Source organism: Scyliorhinus torazame, chromosome 2 (genome assembly GCF_047496885.1).
Source record: "Scyliorhinus torazame isolate Kashiwa2021f chromosome 2, sScyTor2.1, whole genome shotgun sequence".
Taxonomy (NCBI): Eukaryota; Metazoa; Chordata; class Chondrichthyes; order Carcharhiniformes; family Scyliorhinidae; genus Scyliorhinus; species Scyliorhinus torazame.
Window position 1 is genome coordinate 263,876,808 of NC_092708.1, and position 16,337 is coordinate 263,893,144.

General features: G+C 46.0%; 1 protein-coding gene across 1 annotated transcript; it reads right to left on the bottom strand.

The window, feature by feature from the left end:
* Nucleotides 1–1,155: 1,155 nt before the first annotated feature.
* Nucleotides 1,156–16,337, bottom strand: LOC140398202 (EEF1A lysine methyltransferase 3-like). Its single transcript, XM_072486575.1, has 4 exons — nucleotides 16,257–16,337; nucleotides 15,249–15,488; nucleotides 10,016–10,127; nucleotides 1,156–1,569 (listed from the first exon to the last, which is right to left on the bottom strand). The coding sequence occupies exons 2-4, from the start codon at nucleotides 15,372–15,374 to the stop codon at nucleotides 1,166–1,168; spliced, it is 642 nt and encodes a 213-aa protein (XP_072342676.1). The 5' UTR covers nucleotides 15,375–15,488; nucleotides 16,257–16,337; the 3' UTR covers nucleotides 1,156–1,165.

Below are 16,337 nucleotides of genomic sequence, written 5' to 3' on the forward strand. Positions count from 1 at the left end.
TAGACTCAATCGCGTTGCGAAGAATCAGAGCTGATCTTGTTGAAGCCTGCACGATTCTGGGGGTAGGGAGGAGGGGAGATGAGGAGGGGCCTTGTCAGGGTAGATGCTGAGCAAATGTTTTTCTTTGTGAGGAGAATGCAGAATATTCTCAGAGGTTCATTAGACCTTGAAACTATCTTGCATAGAGAGCACTAGAAGTGCTAACCACGGTGCTACCGTGCCGCCCATTGTGCTACCAGGCCGCCCATTGTGCTACCGTGCCGCCCATTGTTCTACCAGGCCGCCCATTGTGCTACCGTGCCGCCCATTGTGCTACCAGGCCGCCCATTGTGCTACCGTGCCGCCCATTGTGCTACCAGGCCGCCCATTGTGCTACCGTGCCGCCCATTGTGCTACCAGGCCCCCATTGTGCTACCGTGCCGCCCATTGTGCTACCAGGCCCCCATTGTGCTACCAGGCCGCCCATTGTGCTACCGTGCCGCCCATTGTGCTACCAGGCCCCCATTGTGCTACCGTGCCGCCCATAATAGGTTCAGAGTTATCGACGGAAAACGGGAACATGATGTTAAAACTGCAAGCAGAACAGTGATCATTTTATTGAATGCCTGAGGGCCGAGTGTCCTATCCCTGCTGTAATTTCTTTTGATCGCTTACGATCTCACGAAGTTCCTCAATGAACTCTTTGCCCGAGTATTAGAAGCGGCAAATTCCTTTCTTCCAATTATAAAGCCCGCATTCCATACCAATACGTCCGCACGGTCACAAGTGGGATAGAACAGAATAAATTATATTTTGGGATCTTATTTATTGCTGTGGCTTGATAACGTCGACATATAAACAGTGCACCCCTCCGGGTATGAGCACGAATTATTTGTTTGCCAGAAGAAGCAGCAACCGAAACTAATTTTATTTTAGGGCTTTGACATATAAATACCATGTTAGTATTATTAAACCAAACTATCCACAAGGGAGAGCGTGCATGTTAAACATATAGGATGCGACTATGGATTGCCAATATTTGGACCAGGAAGGAAATTGAAAGGGAAGCACATGGAGTTTATCCAAACTGACTTTCCGAAAAATTAGAAAATCTCGTGAATTCCCCCGGTGGTGTGAGGTGAAAGAGCGATGTTCTCTACCCCCCCCCCCCCCCCCCCACCCTGCGTCAGACACGATCGATCGTCTCGAGGGGTGTTTTTTTGGTCAATTTGTAAACGCAATCCCCTCCGATTTGATGAAGCGTCTCGCTATCGAAATGCTTTGGTAAGAGCTCATTGTGGAAATCATAGGCCCCCATTCTGGCGTTCAGGTTTGAACACAAGTAGATGGTCGTTTTTTCGCTGCAGAAATACAGCAGTGTTTGTAAAAGGTCTGGAAACTGCGATGGGCTGTAAACAAGATCCGAGCCCAGAATGAAATCAAAGTCGGTTGGATATTTGTCCTGGTCAGTACCCCAAGCAAGGGCACTGATTTTCGAACGGGCCCTGGACTCGGCTGGGACGTTAGCATCGACGTTGTGTTCTATTTGACTTAAAATTCTGGGTCTGTCCGTCATGGTGACATCTCCGCCTGGCAAAAAGAATCAAATAACAGTTACGCTGCGATTGTGCAAAACACGAGTTGTAACATGCACTGTGGTTACCGGAAGAGGAATGACAATATCATTCTCGAGAGACCAGTTAACTCTCGTTGCCATTCGGCACGGAGTAACGTCGAGCCGAATAACTAGACAGAGGCCGTCCATCAGGTTATTGAACGCATGTCTTTGTCGAGGACCATGTCAGTTGACATCACCCACTCGTTCCTGCTGAATGTGCATTGGCTGCAATGTAGGAATCAGAGAAGATCTGGTGAAAGTAGATCTTTCCTAAACCACATTCCAGTATTAAAAGAAGATTGAGAGGGAACAGCAATCTTTAGCTAACCGCCCCCGCCTGGTCCTTCCGACGCAGGGGCAGTGTTGCGAAAAGAAATATTTTGCTTCCTTTCGTCTAACTTTTTCGTTGGGACTGGTGCGAGAACTTTACACACTGCAGTATAATAGTACACTTTCAACGATTTTTCATTTGTGGCCGACTCAAAACGATTGACCCTGGAGCAGCACAAAAAGGCATCTTCTTCTGTGCTTGGACAGGGGAGAAGTGTGTGTGTGTGTGTAGGAGGGGGGGGGGGTTAATAATAGTATTTATTGTCACAAGTAGGCATACATTAACACTGTAATGAAGTTAGTGTGAAAAAACCATAGTCGCCACATTCCGGCGGCTGTTCGGGTGCACAGAGGGAGAATTCAGAATGTCCAAATTACCTAACAGCACATCTTTGGATTGTGGGAGGAAACCCACGCAGACATGGTGCATGGATAACAGTTGCCCAACTTTTAAGCTGAGGTTTGCCGAATCGAACTGCTTTAATAAAGTTAACTTAATACAATGAACAGAAAAGGAACCAAACCGCGTCTGTGTGCATTCTTGATAACATCATTTAATTGATGGAGCCTTAAAAAAAAGGAAATACTTAAGTATGAATGAACATTGCGGGGAAAGTCATTAAAATAATTGAATCAATTTATCAAAATATTCTGAATTAGGGACCATGTGGCCAGTATGAAAATTTGACCATTTTCCAGTGGCCCAGTTTTTAGGTACATCTAGGAGCGAACAGCAACTTCTGATTCTATTCAATCGACAGGTTCCAGACTTGAATATTTTATCTAATAAATAAAAGCAAAATAAGGTGGAATCTGGAATAAAAACAGAAGATGCCAGATAAAGTCAGGCAGGTCTGGCAGGCTGTGGGGAGAGAATGAGAGTTCACATTTTAAGGCACATGACCCATCGATATAACTCAAGATGGATAGAAATGTACTTAATTATACATTTGGAGAAGGAGTGGGGCAGAATGGTAGGTCAGAAAAATGTCGGAGTGAAGGAACGATTGACACTGCGATCTGCCCCATACTGTCCAGTTTTGCTTCCACTGAGCACTGACCTTTGTTCTCCTATTAACACAGTAAGATGTCTTACATCACCAGGTTAAAGTCCAACTGGTTTGTTTGGAATCACTAGTTTTCAGAGCATAGCTCCTTCATCACTCACCTGATAAAGGAGCTGCGCTCCGAAAGCTAGTGATTCCAAACAAACCTTTTGGACTTTAACCTGGTGTTGTAAGACTTCTTACTGTGTCCACCCCAGTCCAAAGTCGGTATATCCAGATCCCTCCTATTAACACGTTCAGCTTTCTTACCTATGCCATCATTAGCTCTACTTCAGTCCTTAATGCCACCATTAACACCCTCTTCGTTTTCTGTCCATGTCATATTTCTCAATCCCTCCTTAGCTCCTACTTATCACTGACTTTCCATTCACCCCTAACTCTATAATTCATCACATTTTTATCCCTCTTCAGGTCAGTATAAGGGCCATATGAACTTGAAACGTTAACTCTGTTTCACTCTCCACAGATGCTCCCAGACCTGTGGGTTTATCCATCATTTTATGTTGTTCCCCTTGATCTAATGTCATGTTTAGTCACCAGCAGTCAGCTGGACTCTTCTATAGGAGCTTGGATCTAAAATGGATTCACGTAGGTTAAATAAATAAACCTGCATCATTCTGCTATGAATACTTCCTGGGAATTATTTAAAAAATAATTTACCTTATTATGTGGCAACAGGAGAAACACTTACTTTTCGATCTGACCAGTGCCTATTTTGATGCTGCTGCAGAGTATCACTGAGTTTCACATATTCCCCAAAAAACAGGTAGTTGTAATTTCTGAAAACATTGACTTGCTGCATGGGAGGCCGATTTTGGTCTGTTATCTTTCCTGATTGACCATTGTTTATGTAAGTGTTGTCATCCTTTACTAGTGTGGAATTGGTATAGCCAGATAGCATCAGAAATTACAAAGAGGAACGAATTTACTGTGCCTATCCCAAGTGCACTGTGTCAATTTTAACTTCCGTATGATCGCTGACAATTAGTTGGGCCTCTGTTCAGGGAAAAAGTAGAGAGACCCCAAACTATACCGGTGAGGGGTAGGGGTGTAGAGAAATTGAACCTACATGGTGCACGGCGGCGCAGTGGTGAGCACTGCTACCTCATGGCTGCGAGGGCCTAGGTTCCATCCTGGACCTGGGTCGCTATGCGTGTTGTGGTATTGCACATTCTCACTATGTTTGCGTGGGTCTCACCCCCACAAATCGAAGGTAATCAGGGTATGTGGATCGGCTACGCTAAATTGTCCCTTAATTGAAAAAAATAATTTAAAATAAAGAACATACAGGGTGAAAAATAGATAATTATGGTGTTAGCGGGGCAGTCCTGTTAGTGAAGCTTTGAAATGAAAATTGCTTATTGTCACAAGTAAGCTTCAATGAAGTTACTGTGAAAAGCCTCGAGTCGCCACATTCCGGCACCTGTTCGGGGAGGCTGTTACGGTAATTGAACCGTGCTGCTGGCCTGCCTTGGTCTGCTTTCAAAGCCAGCGATTTAGCCCTGTGATAAACAGCCCCAGCTTTGGGCTGAGATGGAGACAATGGGCGGGATTCTCCATTGCCCAATGCCAAAATGGGGAACGGCGATTGGGCGGAGAATAACTCCGGATGCCGAAATCGTGGCAGATGCCAGTTTGACTCTGGGTCGGGATGCTCAGCCCCCTCCAAATCGGCGTCATTGAGACACGCGCAGTCACAACCCTGTTTGTATATCATTATTGTGCCACCCGGGATGCTCCGCCTCCGATGGGCGAAATTCCTGACGGCGCGGTCAATACGTGGTCTCAGGGCTCATGAGCCTAGCGTGGTGGCTGTGGAGAGAGAGTAGGTGTGCGGATAGTGTCCAGCACCACCACAGTCCGCCGAGAGCCATGTTGCTGTCTGGGTGGGTGGGGGGGGGGTTCTGCTTCTGGGCTGGGAAGAGCAGTGCGTGGTGACCAGTAGGTGGGCTGTGTGGTCGCGGTCGATGGGTACGCGGTCCATCACAACCGACATCAACTTTCCTGGCACGATCGGTGCGTGTGGGGGGTGTAAATGTACGCATGGCTGCAGCTTGTCACACCTGCATGGACCGGCCATTGGCCCACCATTTTGCATGCATTCTGCGGGTGTTTCATGTGGCACAGGTGCTACCCCCTCAACGATAGCCGAATCGGTGTGGATGTGATGCTGATTTTTCCATCATGAAACACCACAGATCCTCCTTTGGCACCAGCACATAGACACAGGAATGGAGAATCCAGCCCAATATGTATGTGGTTGGTGGACAATGAGTGGGACTGTTAGACAGAAGATCACCAGAGCAGATGAGGTCAGTGACAGTCTTTGGAATTTATGGTTTGATATTCAGCAGCATGGTCAAGGTTAAGGTAAGAGATGTTGGAGGGAGGGGGATGGTGGTTTTGGTGTTCAGCCTTTGTGAGAAATTAATCAGTACATAAAACAGCAAGTTTAATGAAGATGGTAGCATTGGAGGCTGTGGAAGGAAGGTCTCCAGAATAGATTTTTGTCAGCGACAATCTTGAAAATGATGGTTGGTTGATGATTGGTGAGATCATGGCTCAGGGAAAGGTAGGGCACGAGTCCGAAAGAACGGCCTACAAATTCAGAGGGAGATAGGTTCGAGTGAGAGCAAGGGGCATTTCAACTGAGGCGACCACTGTCATGTCAATCCTCATCTGTGAAAATATCTAGAATGTGTAAGCAGGCAAAGAGGGTAGAAGGAGAATTCTGAAAACAAGAGAAATGATCTGCTACACAGGAGAAGGCACCTGTTCGAATAAGCAGTGCTTACACAGGAGAGGCTATACCTTTTTATTATAAGAATAAATACTTAATGGTGAGGCCAGTGAAGCACAACAATTGGGGTTACTGTTATAAACAGAACTAGAGTGAGAAACATTACAAATAGTAATTATAGAGAGATTCCTTACGAATACTAACTACAGAAACAATCACATGATGGATATTATTTATTATAGAAGTAGCAATAACCAATAGTAAATTGTTAAGCACAAGCAAAGGTAATTAGATGTATGAAATATGGGCTGTTGCTTTTGCTGACTTGCACGTGGCACAATGATTATAGTGGTTTGCAGCATGAATTGTTACTGGAGGCATAAGTACTACGAATATTAATTACAGCTGGTGACAACTAAATAGTAACTATTGTGGCAAACATCATATATACAGCCTAGAATGGCATCCGGCAGCAGAAATCAGAATGCTTACCACAAAGACCAATAAGCAAATAGCTAAGCACCATGAATTGTACAATGTGGTCAGTACAATGGTTTAAAATTATTGTAATGTGTAATTTAACGAGTAATCAGACGACTTTTGCGTAGATGCAGTTTATATAATGACAGTTGGTTAGGAACTAAGCATAATAATCAACATAATAGGTCATGTGCACTGTGTATGGCTTGACGAAAGGAAGTACTATGAATGGCAAACATAGGAATAGACACTAAGCAAAGGGAGGGTATGAAAAGGGTGGAACCTAAAATAAAATTGTATCCAGAAGTCCTCTCTTGGCAAATTTATAGTAGGATTGTGGTAAAAGAGGATGGGAGGAGGGGGAGGGGGGGGGGTGGTTGGGGGGGCGACTGGGCACCCACAACGGGATTTATGCATGGAGGCAGGGAACATGAGACATTAAATTAATTCCTTCATCTGTCTTTAGCGAGGAAGAAAATGCTACATAAATCACAAGGAAATAGCAGATAGTCCAGACAGCTAGAATGCATACAGTACAGAAGGAAACCATTTGGCCCATCGACTCTTCACCAATCTTCTGAAAGAGTACCCTACCTCGGTCCATTTCCCTTCCCTACCCCCGTAACCCCACCTAATCTGCCCATCTTTGGACCGTGGGAGGAAACTAGAGCACCCAGAGGAAACACGCTGGTATGGGGAGAAAGTGCAAACCCCACACAGACAGTCACCCAAGGCCAGAATTGAAATTGGGCCTCTGGCGCGGAGGCAGCAGTGCTAACCACTGTGCCACCAAACACCACTTGAAGGGCTAAAAATGAACAAGGAGGCTGTCTTGGATAGGTTGTCCGTACTTACGTTTAATAAGCCATCAGGATCAGGTGAAATTCATCCAGGGATATGGAAGAAAGTAAAAATGGAAATTGGAGAATAACTGATTATAATTATCCATTCTCCCATAGACTCAGTATAGTTCCAGAAGACTGGTGAATTGCAAATGGTACAACATTCTATTCCTAGATTGCTGACTTTGCTCCAAAAGGGCATAAAGATAAGCCCAGCAACTGCAGGTTAGTCAGTTGAACATATCTGGTGGGAAAGCTTTTAGAAACAATAATTCCAAACAAATTTAATTGTCGCTTTGGAAAATGGAAGTTAATTAAGAAAACATAGCACATAAAATTGTACTTAACTGACTTAGTTGAGTTTTAGGATGAAGTAGAAGAAAGGGTTGATGAAGGTAATACTATTAATCACCATAGAATAACAGAATACCTACAATGTAGAAGGAGGCCATTAGTCCCATCGAGTCTGCACAGACGCTCTGTAAGAACACCATACCTAGACCCACTTCCCCCACCCTATCCCCATAACTACACTTAACCTGCACATCTTTGGAAACTAAGGAACATTTTTTCTCACGACCAATCGACCTAATCTACACACATTGGGACTGTGGGAGGAAACCAGAACACCCAGCAGAAACCCATGCAGACACGGGGAGAATGCACAAACTCCACACAGTCACTCAATGCCAGAATAGAACCCAGGCAGCAGTGCTAACCAATGTGCCACCGTGCTGCCCTGATGTGGTGTACATGGACTTCCAAAAGGCATTTGATGAGGTGCCACTAAATGGATCTCGGAGCAAAGTCAGCAATCTAGGAATAGAATGGACAGTAGCTATGTGGATATGAACTTGGTTGAGTGACAGTCCTTAAGTGCTAATGGTGATTGCTTGACATTTGGACTAGAAGCAGGTTAAGAGTGGAGTTCTGCAAGGTCCATTAGGGTCTATTCCTGATTTATATTAATGGTATTGACATGGTGCACAGGGGCAGTCTTAAAATTTGCATATGATACGAAACTTGGAGGTATTATGAACCATCAGTTGGATATCATAGAACTTAGAAAGGACATAGAAAAGTTTGTGAGATGGACAAACAAGTGACAGATTAAACTTCACGCAGAAAAGTGTGATTCGTTTTGCTGGGAAGAGTGCAGAGAGGCAATATAAAATAAGTGGTACAATTCTAAAAAGGGCACAGGAGCAGAAGGACCTAGCTGCATACCTGCAGAAATAATTAAAAGTGGCAGGACATGTTGTGAGAGCGGAATGTAAAGCATATGGAATCCTTATCTTTATCAATAGGGACATCCAGCACAAAATCAAAGAAGTTATGCTAAATCTGTACAAAGCACTGGTTTGTACACTGGTACAAGGATGTGTGCTCAGCCCTCTACTGTACAAGATTCAACTCCAATTCAATCTATAAGTTTGCAGATGATATGACTGTGGTGGGTCATATCTCAAACAACAGCGAATCAGACTACAGAAGGGAGACAGATTACTTAGTTGCATGGTGTACCGAAAACAACCTCTCACTAAATATTGGACATCCCCACAATTCACCAGTCTTCTGGAACTATACTTGAGTCTATGGAAGAATGGATAATTATAATCAGTTATTCTCCAATTTCCATTTTTACTTTCTTCCATATCCCTGGATGAATTTCACCTGATCACGATGGCTCCGAAGTGAAGATGGTCGATTGCTTTAAGTTCCTGGGGGTCACCATCACCAACAGTCTGGCCTGGTCCACTCAGGATGATGCAACAGTCAAGAAAGCCCAATAACGTCTCTACGTCCTATGGAAGCTAAAGAAATTTGGCACGTCTGCATCAACTCTCACAATCTTCTACAGAAGTGCCATAGAGCGCATCCTATCCGGGTGCATTACAGCTTGGTATGGGAACTGCTCGGTCCAAGATCGCAAGGAACTGCAGAGTGTGCTGAACTCAGCACAACGCATCACACAAGCTTGCCATCCTCTCATTGATTCTGTCTACACCTCCCGCTGCCTCAGGCAGGCAGACCACATTGTCAGAGACCCCTTGCACCCAGGCTTTGTCCTCTTCCAGACCCTTCCATCAGGCAGAAGATACAGAAGTCTGAAGATCCGCACATCCAGAAATAGGAACAGCTTCTTCCCCACAGCTACTGGACTCCTCAACGACTCTCCCTTGGACTGATCTGTTCCCTGCAAGAATACTATTCTCGAGGCCCTTTGCTGCTCTTGCTTGGCCCTTGTTCTGCACTGTAACCAATCACTATTTGTTGATGTACCATTTGTCAATGTACTCTGTCGATTAGTCTTTTGTCTACTATGTATGCACTGTTCCCTTGGCCGCAGAAAATACTTTTCACTGTACTTCAGTACATGTGACAATAAATATCAATCAATCAATCAATTTGGTCTTAACTACATATTGGATCTGGTTCTGGGCACCATGTTATAGGATGGATGTGAAGATATTAGGGAGAGTACAGGAAAGACTCATGTGATGGCTTCAGGGATGGGGAAGTTCAATTACACAGAATGATTGAAGAAGGTGGGACCCTTTTCCTTTGAGAAAAGAACATTGAGGGGTGATTTGATACAGGTATTCTGGATAAAGTACATTAAGATAAACTGTTCGCATTGATGGAAGGACCCAGAATGATAGGACATAGATTTGAACTAATTGGCAAAAAAGGGCAATGGTGACATGAAGGAAAATCTTTTCTACACAGCTGATGTTTACAATATGAAAAGAACTACTCGATAGTGCGATGGAGGCAGGGCCACTTGAAGTGTTCAAAGAATGAATTGGATCATTTTCAAAACAAAGGGAAACGTTCAGGGAAAAGCAGGGGAGTGGCACAATGTGAATTGCTCTGTCAGAGTGCCACTGCGAACTGGACAGGCCAAACGGCCTCCTTTTGTGCTGTAAACATTTTATGATTTTCTGAATTAACTTACCCAGGAGCACCGTCAAAATCCCTACAATTCCGGTTCCAGATCCTAGTTCAAGCACCTTCTTCCCAGTAAAATCAAACTTCTCATCCTGAAAGTACTGACAAAGTACAAGCCCCTGAAAACAAACAGTCATTATGTTAATCGATTTCCAATGTACACAGATCACATGCACAATGTGGGAAAGGGGAGTAAACGATGATCGCTGGGTTGGAGGAGTTTTTAAACGACCCCTCAAGTTTCTTAATGAATATAGATCAGAGCCACTTTGGTAGGATCATGCACACAAGTTGCCTTCTGAATGTGATGGTATTAATGGAGGAGGGGAAATCGAAGGAAAACCAAAGAAAATATAATGAAAAGCAAAGTATTCCACCCGATTTTGCCCCTCATTCTCTTAAGCACCAATCATCTACTATTACAAGTCTGGGATTTCAAAGATAAAATGAAAATAAAATAAATAAATCATCTTTATTGTCACAAGTAGGCTTACATTAACACTGCAATGAAGCTACTGTGAAAAGCCCCTAGTCGCCACATTCCGATGCCTGTTCGGGTATACAGAGGGAGAATTCAGAATTCTCAGTTAGTAGGGGAATTGACCCCGCGCTGCTGGCCTAAGTTCTGCATCACAAACCAGCTGTCTAGCCCACCGAGCTAAACCAGCAAAGACGGTGATGTTTGGGACTGTTTCTTCTAATTCAATGTAAAATTGTGTTGTGGAGAGAGCACGGGACCTCTTACTACTCATGCCCGATAATCAGCCTGCGTGACCTGGTACCATGTGAACAGGGGACCCAGGACAATTACTATTTAAAATCAAGAAAGAGCTTTCAAAACTGGACGCAAGGGTGGTGGGTGGTGGTGGGGGGGGGGGGGGGGGGGGGGTGGGGGCAGTTGCTTTTGCTGTTTACAGACGTTCTGACTCAGAGAGAGCGAGAGTCCTGGGGAGGAGAACAAGGAAACAGCAGTTGCTTCGAACAGCAGTGCAAATATGCCATTATCTGTTAGGCAGGATGTTGAAGGAAGGTCATTCTTTCGTCGAACAGGCGGTACCTGTGGCGATTTCAAGACCATGGAAGGTTCGCCCTGATGCAACTGGGAGAGACGCCGGCGTGGGCCTTGCTGCTGGAAGTCAGTTTGGGGATTCTCGACAGACAGAGTGAAATGACTTTCGATGGGCATTGGACGCTACGCCTCAGCAAAAGAGGGACAAATAAGACTGTTGGAAGCTTGTGATAACTGGACTCGTCGCTGTTAAGAAAAATATTTTGCAGAGTGTAGTTTAAAATGTAAACGTGGAGTTGGGTTTTTGCTTATGTTCGGTGGTTAAGGGGGAATATATTTTCTGTCGCTTTGTATACCCGTTGCCTACTAATTAATGTCTACTCAATGTTTATTTAAATTCGTTTGTTGCAGTTGATGTGTTAAAATGTGAAATGTTGCCATGTAATCCTTTGAGTCAGTCACTAGGTATTCAAACTTTTCTTTAAAAGTTACTGTTCGCTGCGGGGCTGTAGCTTTGTTAATTTTTCAGTTTGGTTCACCGTATAAAAAAGCAGCATAGCGACAGAAGGGAAGCAAAGTTTGGAATTTCATTGGACGAATGATTCCAAATTCTACATAGGTAATAAATGGGCCGATTTCAACTTTGTGCAAGCGAATGGATTTTGCGTAGGTTATAGTTGCTCTCTAAGAGTAGAATTGTAAAATAGTTTACTTTCTTGTAAAGGGTGCGAAGTTATTGCATGTCATGTACTTGGTGAGAATAGTAGCAACGCTTTAAAGGTGTGGACGCAGTCGGAGAGAGCGGCATCCAAGTCACATCGCCATTTGTCCAGCAAAATTAAGGCGACCTTCCCTTTGGGACACTTGAGTAGATCTAAGAGGCTTTTCAAGTGAACCACATCAAAGAGTATGCAAGAGTGAAACACTTGTTGTGAGGGGAGAGGGGGAGTCACATCGAACCTAGGCCACTTCAGGATGGCCAATTTTCTTATTTGCATTTCCAGATATTTCAGTGGAAACTTAATAGAAACTCATTAAGTGTGTGCATTGTAATAAATATTTTTGTATTTTTGTCCAGTTTCTGTGACATGAACAATGCATTACATACATGCCGCTCTTTGCTTTTTTAGAGACACCTTCCCCTCCCAACTAGCTGGTCGTAAGTCCCACTCCAAAGCTTCACTACTAAACACAGCCTGATACGCCAACAACTGAAGCAACATCGTGCATTTGCATAGTACCTTCAATATATCAAAACGTCCCAAGAGACTTTTTCGATGCTTTGGCATAGAAACATAGAAAATACGAGCAAGAGGAGGCCATTCAGCCCTTCGAGCCTGCTCCGCCATTCATTGTGATCATGGCTGACCATTTAACTCAATAGGCTGATGCAGTCTTCCCCCTGGGTGTCCTCGTACATCCCAAGTGCTATATCTAACTGCTCCTTGAAGTGTTTTGGCCTCAACTGCTTTTTGTAATGGCGAATTCCACAGGCCGACAGCTCTCTGGCTGAAGAAACGGCTCCTCATTGCGGTCCTAAATGGTCTACTCTGGATTCTCAGACTGTGATCCCTGGTACTGGACACCGCCACCATCGGGAACTTCCTTCTTGCACCTACCCTGTCTAGGCCTGTTAGAATTTTATAGGTTTCTAAGAGATCCCCCCTCATTCTGCTGAACTCCAGTGGATACAGTTCTAACCGACTCAACCTCTCATCCGTCAGTTTGCAACCCCAGGAATCAGTCTGGTAAACCTCTAGAGCAAGAACATCCTTTCTCAGGTGAGGCGACCAAAACTGCACAAAATATTCCTGGTGTAGCCTCACCAAGACCCTGCATAATTGCAGCAAGACATTGCTACTCCTCTTCTCGAATCCTCTCGATATGAAGGTCAACGTACCATTTGCCTACTTTACCACCTGCTGCACCTGCATGTTTGTCTCCCATGACTGGTGCACCAGGACACTAAGGCCTTGTTGCACATTCCTCTCTCCTAATTTATGGCCTTTCAGATATTAATCTGTCTTCCCGTTTTTTCTACCATTCGTTTGTCCACTCGTTCAACGTGTCCAAATCACACTGAAGGATCTCTGCATCCTCCGCACGGCTCAGCCTCCCACCAGCTTTATGTGAAAAAATATTCAAAATCAAGGCACGTCAGATTTTTTTTTAGGAGAAATCAAGTAAAAGAGGGAAGCTGTTATGTGCATCTTAAAAGAGGATAGAGCCGTGAAGATATTTAGGGAGGGAATTTTAGATATCAGGGGCGAAATTCTCCCCCAACGGCGGGATGCCCGCCGACTGGCGCCAAAGCCGGCGCAAATCAGACGGGCATCGCGCCGGCAAAAAGGTGCGGAAGTCTCCGCATCTTTGGCGGCCTAGCCCCAACATTGAGGGGCTAGGCCGACGCCGGAGGGATTTCCGCCCCGCCAGCTGGCGGAAATGGCGTTTGTTGCCCCGCCAGCTGGCGCGGAAATGCGGCGCATGCGCGGGAGCGTCAGCGGCCGCTGTCAGTTTCCCCGCGCATGCGCGGGAGCGTCAGCGGCCGCCGAAAGTTTCCCGCGCATGCGCAGTGGGGAGAGTCTCTTCCGCCTCCGCCATGGTGGAGGCCGTAGCGGAGGCGGAAGGGAAAGAGTGCCCCCACGGCACAGGCCCGCCCGCGGATCGGTGGGCCCCGATCGCGGGCCAGGCCACCGTGGGGGCACCCCCCGGGGTCAGATCGCCCCGCGCCCCCCCCCAGGACCCCGGAGCCCGCCCACGCTGCCTGGTCCCGCCGGTAAATACCAGGTTTGATTTACGTCGGCGGGACAGGCAGTTTCTGGGCGGGACTTCGGCCCATCCGGGCCGGAGAATCCAGCGGGGGGTCCCGCCAACCGGCGCGGCTGGATTCCCGCCCCCGCCCAATCTCCGGGAGCGGAGACTTCGGCGGGGGCGGGGGCGGGATTCACGGCGGCCAACGGCCATTCTCCGACCCGGCGGGGGGTCGGAGAATGACGCCCCAGTTCTTTAGTGGCCGAAGGCGGGCGGCCAAAGGTGCAGTATTGAAATTAAAGATGTGCAAGAGGCCAGGATGGAGGAGAGCAAATGTCATGTGGGATGGTCGGGCTGAAAGCGATTGGACAAACGAGAAAGGAGGGATTTGAAAAGGATTGTGAGAAGCGCAGTCAGAGTATTCCATTACCACGGGGCTGTGCTTTGAAATCCAGGCTACCCGCTTCCCTCGAGGGTTCAGGTAACATGTCCAATGGCACGCTCCGAGTTAGAATAAAGAAGTTTTCCTGGACAGCGCTTATGGTGTGCAAAATATGCAATCGCAGATCACAAACACTTGCTCATCGGAGGTATCCCTTCACAACGATTGAACTTCCACACATGTTGAAAGCATGCCAGTTTAGAAATCCCATCCTATTGGACATCCATCCTACGGAGCCCAAGCAGTACAGTGAAGAAGGAGGCCGATCGGTTCATAGTGTCTGCATCCACCCTGCGAAAGAGCACCCAACCCGGGCCCACTCCCGGCCCTTTCCCAAAAAGACCATGGCCAATTCAGCTAACCTGCAATCGTTGGACTGTGAAAGGAAACCGGAGCACCCGGAGGAAACCCACGCAGCCACGGGGAGAAAGTGCATACTCCATGCAGTCACCCAAGGCCGGAATTGAACCCAGGTCCCTGGCTCCGCCTGATCCACGGTGGGGCGTTATTGTGCATTAAGGTGCTGATATCATCGGGACCCTGAGTCAGAACCAGGAGCTGGTTCTGGAGATCTATATTCACATATTCCAGGCGAGTGCAGCTAAATTGCAAAGATGTTGCCATAGATCATGGATCATAGCATTGTGGATAGCACAATTGCTTCACAGCTCCGGGTATCAGGTTCGATTCCGGCTTGGGTCACTGTCTGTGCGGAGTCTGCACGCCCTCCCCGTGTGTGCGTGGGTTTCCTCCGGGTGCTCCGGTTTCCTCCCACAGTCCAAAGATGTGCAGGTTAGGTGGATTGGCCGTGATAAATTGCCCTTAGTGTCCAAAATTGCCCTTAGTGTTGGGTGGGGTTGCTGGGTTGTGGGGATAGGGTGGATGTGTTGACCTTGGGTAGGGTGCTCTTTCCAAGAGCCGGTGCAGACTCGATGGGCCGGGTGGCCTCCTTCTGCACTGTAAATTCTATGATAATCTATGATCAAGAATGTACTTTTGAAACCAAGCCATTGATATATAAACTGGTTTTGGACTTACAGGACCCCAGATGTACGCAGATACACCTAAAGCAGCTCCTTTAAACATCGTGATATTTAAAGAGTGACCACAAAATTCATGCTTCTGCTCTTCCAACGTCCGATCTTTGTTCTCGATGGAGCTCATTGTCTATCACTTCGAATGGACTCTTCCCGAACTCCAAACAGCTTTCTTCAGGAGTGGATTCTTTTTTTTTGGATCAGATTCCACTCCACTTGTCCAATCCAGGTTTTTTTTTACCTAGGATTAAAGAAATATATCAAAGAAGACGTCTCCAACTCTGATGTCGAAATACTGCATCATTGCACGAAGTAGATGTACTCTAGCCTCGGAATATCGCATGAAGAACCGACAACAAAACACAGGAGACGGCTTTGCAATTTAATACGATGGCAAATGTCAAGTAAAATGACTTACAAAATTCATCCTGAACCAACCGTTGGCCGTTAAACCTAATATGGAACTGCATCTTCGAAATCCATAACAACATTAGTTTCATGAACTAACCGTTAGATAATAAGGCCCTTGGACTTGCAGACCAATGCACACTTGGGCAAACGTCGGTATAGTCCGAAAGTTAGCTAAGGTGCCCCGAGTCCTTCGAACAACTGCTGTAGGAACCATGAGGGCCAGGGCTGTCTTTTGCTCTGTTTATTGTTGTTTCCAACCAGTCTGTGCTACGAGCCTTGGGTTAACTGACCGCCTCCGTGGAGGAGTGGATAAGAATATATTTAATTAGGGACATTGTTTTTTTAACTTCGCTTTTCGTATTTTAACCAATTTGCGACGCATCTTTGCAATTCACCTGTGTTATACTATTTAACTTTATTCGACCATTAACCAGTTTGATACATAATATTAAACGGTGGACTCTCAGCAGTCTCAGACCTCTCTCCTGCTAGTTGTTGAATAAGTGGCTGAATTCAGCAGAGAAGCAGCAGCGCAAAGCAAAGTGGACAAAATGTACCATTCGAAATTAAGCTACAGTAAGGAAGCTCTGAAACTCACTTCACTGTCCCTGCGACGATGTTTCACTTCGTATGTTTCAGTCCCGATGCCTCACACAGACTGACCAGAAGTCCACTGGAT